General features: G+C 32.7%; 2 protein-coding genes across 4 annotated transcripts in view; both read right to left on the bottom strand.

The window, feature by feature from the left end:
* The window catches only part of LOC118737608 (NFX1-type zinc finger-containing protein 1-like), a 46,801-nt gene that overhangs the window by 13,702 nt on the left and 26,248 nt on the right, over nucleotides 1-6,851 (bottom strand). The gene's annotated exons all lie outside the window — the stretch shown is intronic.
* The window catches only part of LOC118737595, a 9,265-nt gene continuing 4,430 nt past the window's right edge, over nucleotides 2,017-6,851 (bottom strand). For 2 of the 3 annotated variants that reach the window (XR_004992828.1, XM_036468203.1), the window contains one exon: nucleotides 2,022-2,493. Coding sequence is in view for 2 of the 3 variants with exons in the window: in XM_036468203.1 (XP_036324096.1) it covers nucleotides 2,439-2,493 (55 nt within the window). In the remaining variant the exon portion in view is untranslated. Of the gene's footprint in view, nucleotides 2,494-6,851 lie in introns of all 3 variants that reach the window. The other variant, XM_036468212.1, reaches the window with a different exon arrangement.

Raw genomic sequence — 6,851 nt, 5'->3', positions numbered from 1 at the left:
TTACGTTTTTTAAAATATATTATTAAAAGAAAAAATTAAATAAAACCGATGTGGTAAAAAAAAAATCCAATCCAGGACCCGCTGCGCTAATCGGTGGAGCATTCGAGTCTTCAAATGATGAGTTCCCCTTATCCTTTCTTAGTTTAACATTCAATTAAAAATGTATTAAATTTTTTTCAGAAAAGTTCATCAATGAGAATGGCGGCGATGAAGTGGAATATATAGCTGCATCGATGTCGCTTTTCCAATTTGCCAATAACCGCATGTAATTGAAAGCACGCAACAAGATGTAATAATTAACTTTTTTATGCTTAATTTTTGTGTGTTATCGTGAATTTGTATGCTAAAATGTCTATTCCCTATTTATATTTTCGCGACAGTAGATGAGTCCGCCGAAAATTCGCATTTCGTTTAGTTTCTAGATGTTAAGAAATCTATGTATGAGTTTTTAATGAAATATCTATAAATAAAGTGTTATAAAAATGTTTATAAAGCTTTCTTTTGAAAATTTTTAGTAAGTTTATATTCATACGCTTATAAAAAACTTTTTTTGAACCTTTATTATAAGTTTACACTTTTACGCTTATAAAAAGCTTTCTTTTGAACATTTATTACAAGTTTATATTTCTACGCTTATAACCAATGTTCCTTTTCGATTATATTACGCTTACTTTCAAGCGTTTTATAAACAAAAAATCAACGTTTTGTAAGCTTAATGTTTATAATTGAAAACTTAAAAAAAACTTTCTTTAAGTTTATTTTGCTTGTTGGGTAGTGTATGTTGTGCTTTGTAATTATTAAACGAATGGCGGAATATTACTTGCAACGCCATTTTTGTAACTTGCCACCAAAACTTTTTGGAAAACTTCAAAGGGGATAAAGACAATGATTGATTTCCAATCTAAATTCAATTTAAATGCCTGGGAGCATCACATCGCGTAAAGTTTATAGAATTGCAGATATTTTTATAACGTCGGATTGGGGGAAAATATCAAAAAATGGCCGGCAAACTTCGCGCAAAAAAAAAATAAAATTATAAATTAATAAAGGCCTGTATGCAGCTCTCAAGAAAAGCAAAAACTCAATGTAAAATGACGTACAAGAAATGGCTAAGAAATTTTCTTGAGTCAAATTTCCTTAAGGCAGTACGCAGTTCTTAAGAAATTTACTACGCTTTCTACTACGGTTTTCTAAAGTTTTTTGTGAAAAAAGAGCACAAGGCAACACAGGCTTGCAACAGAAATATATGCCCGTTCCATTATTTCTTGAGGAAAGAGTGAGGCAACAGGCTGTGAGGTATCAAAAATGTCAAAATTCCTTGGACACACACGCGAAATAATGGCAATTTTTTCTTGACCGTTTTCTTGAGAGCTGCATACAGGGCTAAAATGACGTACAAGAAATGGCTAAGAAATTTTCTTGAGTCAAATTTCCTTAAGGCAGTACGCAGTTCTTAAGAAATTTACTACGCTTTCTACTACGGTTTTCTAAAGTTTTTTGTGAAAAAAGAGCACAAGGCAACCCAGGTTTTCAACAGAAATATATGCCCGTTCCATTATTTCTTGAGGAAAGAGTGAGGCAACATTCTGTGAGGTATCAAAAATGTCAAAATTCCTTGGACTCACACGCGAAATAATGGCATTTTTTTCTGGAGAGCTGCATACAGGGCTTAAGGTTGGAGAAATTCCAAACCCTCATTAAATTGCATATTGCTTATTTATTAACGCATTAAAGGGGGACCTTTATAAGCGAGGAGTTTCCCAAGGAAAATGTAAGATTTTAGCTTGCGATATGATGGAAAAATGTGCAAGGATTCGTCCGACTAAATTTTTGGACTTTTCAGCCACTAGGTCGCTATCATTTCTTAACGCACTCTATTGTTCCACATATATCGTCGCCTGGGTAAAAGATTGTCGTATGTTACGCACGTACGTATGACGCTTACGACAATCTTTTACCTAGGCGACGATATGTAAATATTCCCATTGTTAAAAATTTGCATTCACTAATCGTACAATAAAAATAAACTTGGACTTTTTTGCTTCATCAAAAAAAAATCTCAGTGTACACATAAATTTTGTAGATGTATTGTGATTTCACTTCAATATACAAATTTTGAGCAGCCCTGTTGTAGTAGGTAACTTTTGATACAGTTTACCTCTATTTGACACGTAGATCATGGATCCAGTCTTGACCCTAATTTTCATATGGGAACATTCCGCCATCTTGAATACAATTTTTTTTTTGTTTTTTTTTTGCGACTTGCAGGCTTATTTTGCATATTTTGTAAAAAGATGATTAAATACACGTCAACCGGTACAGTACGATGGCCAAATTCTATAGGACGAATTACAAAGATTAAGGTCTTAAAATGATCGCATAGATGTCCCACTTTGAAAACAGTGTTGCCTTTTGAAAAATTCAACATGGCGTCTAAACTAACCGTAAATGAAATTTTGCTTTACAACTTTTGTGCCACTGAAGAACCCAACACTGAAAAAGAAAAATAAAATCTTTTTATATTTTGTGGTAGGAAAATTCAAAATGCCGAATCCAATATATATCGTATAATATGGTATTCAATTTAAAAATTTTATTTCTTTCTTGTTTGAAAGCTAGCTTATTAATAACTAAAAATTTTCTTTTCTAATAACAAACAAATTCATAGAACAATAAATTTACAGCCTTACTCTGTATCACGAACGATAGGCAACACGAACGATTCGTCTGCAGATGAATGCTTCAAAAATTAGTCCGGCGGCATGTTGTTGTTGTAGCAGCATACAAATTCCCCAAAGACGTTTTGGGGAGTGTTGCTGGAGTGACAGTCCTTGGCCAGATATAAATCTGGGTCGTTCCAGTTACGTAGACCCGACTGTCCGGCGGCATCATTTTAGCCAGTTTGCATTTTTGACCGTCTGCAGACGGGATTGCCGGTTCGTAGGTCAACATTGTGTAAGAGAAAGCTGAAAATACGTCAAAGTATATCGGCGAGCCCGTCTCCAGACGGTCTTGGTTTTTCTCTGTAGGAAAAAGTTACTGTCACAGATCGAAATGGACATCATTTTTGGATTTCTCGTGCTAAAATCACCCATTCCTGAATTTTTCAACTCATACATAAATTGGCCTACTAGAGGGTTTAAAAGGGGAAACTCAAAGAAATTAAAAACTATCAAAACTCTAAAAATTTTAAATGGCGGTGATTTTTAAATTTATATAGGTACACGATACATGTTGAAAGTCGAAGAGTAACTTTTAAAACATTCACAAAAGCTGAATGAATAAACGAAAGATTACACAATATGGCGATAAAAAAAATTAAATCGTTTACAACTATAAAATCAAGATCAGGTTCTTAATAACATGTTATTCATAAGCCAGGCACGTACGCCCATGACAAATGGTAGATGCAATATGTATGCGTCATTTAGATTTTTTAATTCTGATTTCAGTTTCGTAATTAGTGACCGTAAGAACCCTTGATTATAAAGTTTTAAGCGAATCTAATCGATTTAAATTTCTTTGTCGCCATATTGGGTTCGCCATTTTTCCATTCTGGCTTCAGATTCTTAATCATCTACACCAAAAATCCATGTACCAATTTTTCGCACTTTTTGCTAATTATTTACAATCATTTTTTTTTTTTTTTTACCTTACATATAAAAAAATGTGGGAAATTAAATTCTCTATAAATCTGTATTTATCTTATTTTCGAAAAGTGCAAAATAACTCGCAAATCGCAAAAACCCAAAACTTAAAATCCAATATGACGGAAAGTTCCCATACGAAATTTAGGGGCAAGGCTGTGGATCTACGATCTACGTGTCAAGTAGAAGTAAACTGCATCAAAAATACCCTACTACTAATTTTTTGTTTTCGTTAATAGAAGGATATGATAAGGCATTTCTTTATAAGCCTTTCTCCACTGTATGTGGTTATATTGTAAACGGTCATTGAACTAAAATTTCTCGTCTGGGTACTTTCCAGTACAAGTAGAATCGAGTATTTCCTAGCGATACTTTAGGTAGCATCGCGTATTCTATTCGATACTTTTAGTGTTACAGGCATCGAGTACATGGTGGTATCGGACGAACACTAGGTTGAGCATATTGGCCATTTCCATTAATTATAGTTTAGAAATATAGCACCGTGTAACAAAAAAAAAAAAAATTTCAAAACATACGAAACAATTAATATACGACACAATGGATCAAATATAGTAAGCTGCGTTTTTAGTTTTTCACTTTGACGTCAGGATTTTTTTAAATAACTTTGAAATAATAAAGATATGATTAATTCAAAACATTATTTAAAAAAATCATTGGAATGTACAATAACAATATGGATACCAAATGAAAGAGAAAATGCAGTAGAATTGTAAAACATTAAAGACTTTTGGTTTACAAGGACGTATAAAATGCGTTTTTAATTGATTTTATTTTTTTTTAAGTTAATAAAGTTTTGAGGACGAAATTGGAGGAAGTGGTCGTTTGTAAATTAGTCCTTAATATATATTTTTTTCAAAAATAAATACTGCAAATTTTCAACGATAAAATTTTAAAAGGAAAATTTCCATACCCATTCGTTCTAATGACCCAAAAAAATTTAATAGTTTTTTAGTTCTACAGGATTTTCTCTTTTATTTGATACCTACATTGCACTGCAATTTTTTAATAAATTTTTGAATTAATCATATTATTGAAAAATTAAAAAGGCAGTTTTAGTATATTTTGCCCATATTTTCGCGAATATATTAATTTTTGTGTGTGTAAAATTTACTGTCGCACGGTGCAATAGTCGGATGCTTTGAGTTAATGCATTTCTGAACACAGGGTTCGTTTCTTATATTGCTTGCTTGTTATGATCAAATTTCAATTCTCCACGCAGTACGCACAATGAGTATGTACATTAAGGACCAGTTTTCAATGCCAATAGACTGACATTTTATTGGCTAATCTTAGTTTAAACTAGCCAGCTCGAGCGTTTGAACTTAGTTTAAAGCTGAAATTAGTCAAGAACGTAAAAATACCGGTACGTAAACCCGAGTCAGCTGACACGATCTGTCTTACCAAAGCGCCATGTAAATGAAAACTCAACACCGCAGAATTTTTCTGTAGTTGTAGCCCGTAACGCAGAAATCTGCGGAATTTAGATTTTTCCGTGTCAGCTGATTTCTCCTTGTAGATGGTAAAAAAGATATAAGTTCCTATTCAAAATATGTTCAAAATATTTGAAATTTACTATTGAATAAGGTTTTTGTTGAAAACTAAGTAGTTTATATTTAGCTAAAATCTATTATAGCACGATAAATTGTAGTTGAAAGGGTAAGTTTATGAAAAGGCATTGATGAGTGGCAACAGTGTAGTAAGCTCAGTATATCCAGTAAACAAACTTAGCTATTTTTTTTCGCCAAGTTTGGTCCCCATAAAGGACTAGTGTTGCAAGCAACGCTTTTTCGGCAATTAGGGTGTTGTGCAGCTATTTAATGTGGTGAAAATTATTTAAGCACTGGGGAGATTTATTCACATGGAATTGGAGATTGGGCTAATAGATTTATTTTAAATAAATTGTGAATCTGCGAAAATATTTTTTCAGCAGATGGATACACTTTTTAACCTTTTTCCCGAAAATGTACATACAGGCTCGAAAATATGCGAGTAACATTAGGTTTGTATAGTAACAGTAACATTGCAGCGAGAGCGTAAAAGCAAAATAGAGCGTTAAATTGAGAAGAAGAGAAAACTAGCAGAAGAACTTATTGAACACAAAACTAGCAATAACTTGCAAGTGAACAGTTGTTGCACTGCTTTGACAATCTGCTGTAAACATTTTACTATTTATAAATCAGTTTTAAACTCTTTGCTTTACACACAAGCACTAACACTGTCCAGTACATCATTAATATTTTTGTTTCCACTCATTTTACTTTTGTTTGTGCCAAGGCGAATCAATATAAGGTGATTGCAGGAGTACAAAAACAAAAATTTACATGTATTTTGTTTTTGCTTTGGCGGCATAAACTGTCAAAACCTGTAAGTGTGAGTAGAAATTCAAACAAAATTTTTCAATTTGATATCAGAAGCCGTGCGGCGAAACACATACACAAAATGAACTGAGCTAGTAACACCACTTTTTATATATTCTTTTGACATTTATTCTAATTCTTCTTCTTCTGCTAGCTAATTTCTGCTAGTAAAAATTTCACTAGCAAGAATTTGCAGCTCTCTCGTGTTGTTACGCTCTCGATTCAGTGCTCTCTTGCAAATTTTTTGGGTTATCATACACTTTTCCAGTAAAAGTTTGCAGGTTCCAGTACAAATTAGTACTGACTATTGGTAATTTTACAAACCTATTCAAATATCGTCGCCTGGATGGAAAATTGCCGGAAGCGTCATTTTGACAATTTGTGGCTTTTGGATATCTTCTTTAGTTTCCGACTAATTGACTAAAATTTTTTCGGTTATTTGGTACAAATTGCGTTAGTATTGCTGTCGTACTAAACTAATCAAGATCTTTCAAATAGAGTTATCTGTTCTTCTTTAGTTTCCGACATATTCATCTTTATCATGAGTTTCATTTTCTATAACCGGGTCACTTTTCGTTTGCGAGTGTTCACTACAGGTGGATGAAAAAATTGTTGGCGAAATTTTGTTCGGGCGAAACTCACGATTAGGCTGATTAGTAAAAAGTATGGTTAATTTATAAAAATTGTTATCACATTTTGGCGTATATCACTAAAACTGACTGCAAATTTTTTGACAAATGTCGTATACGACAAAATTTTATTAAACTCATAAATGGTTGACACTAAACTAAAAAAAATAAGATAATTTAAGAATTTCATGAACTAG

Source organism: Rhagoletis pomonella, unplaced genomic scaffold (assembly GCF_013731165.1).
Source record: "Rhagoletis pomonella isolate Grant_MI unplaced genomic scaffold, Rhpom_1.0 Rhpom_scaffold_00001, whole genome shotgun sequence".
In the NCBI taxonomy this organism is placed as follows: domain Eukaryota; kingdom Metazoa; phylum Arthropoda; class Insecta; order Diptera; family Tephritidae; genus Rhagoletis; species Rhagoletis pomonella.
This window is presented reverse-complemented; position numbering and strand designations above follow the sequence as displayed.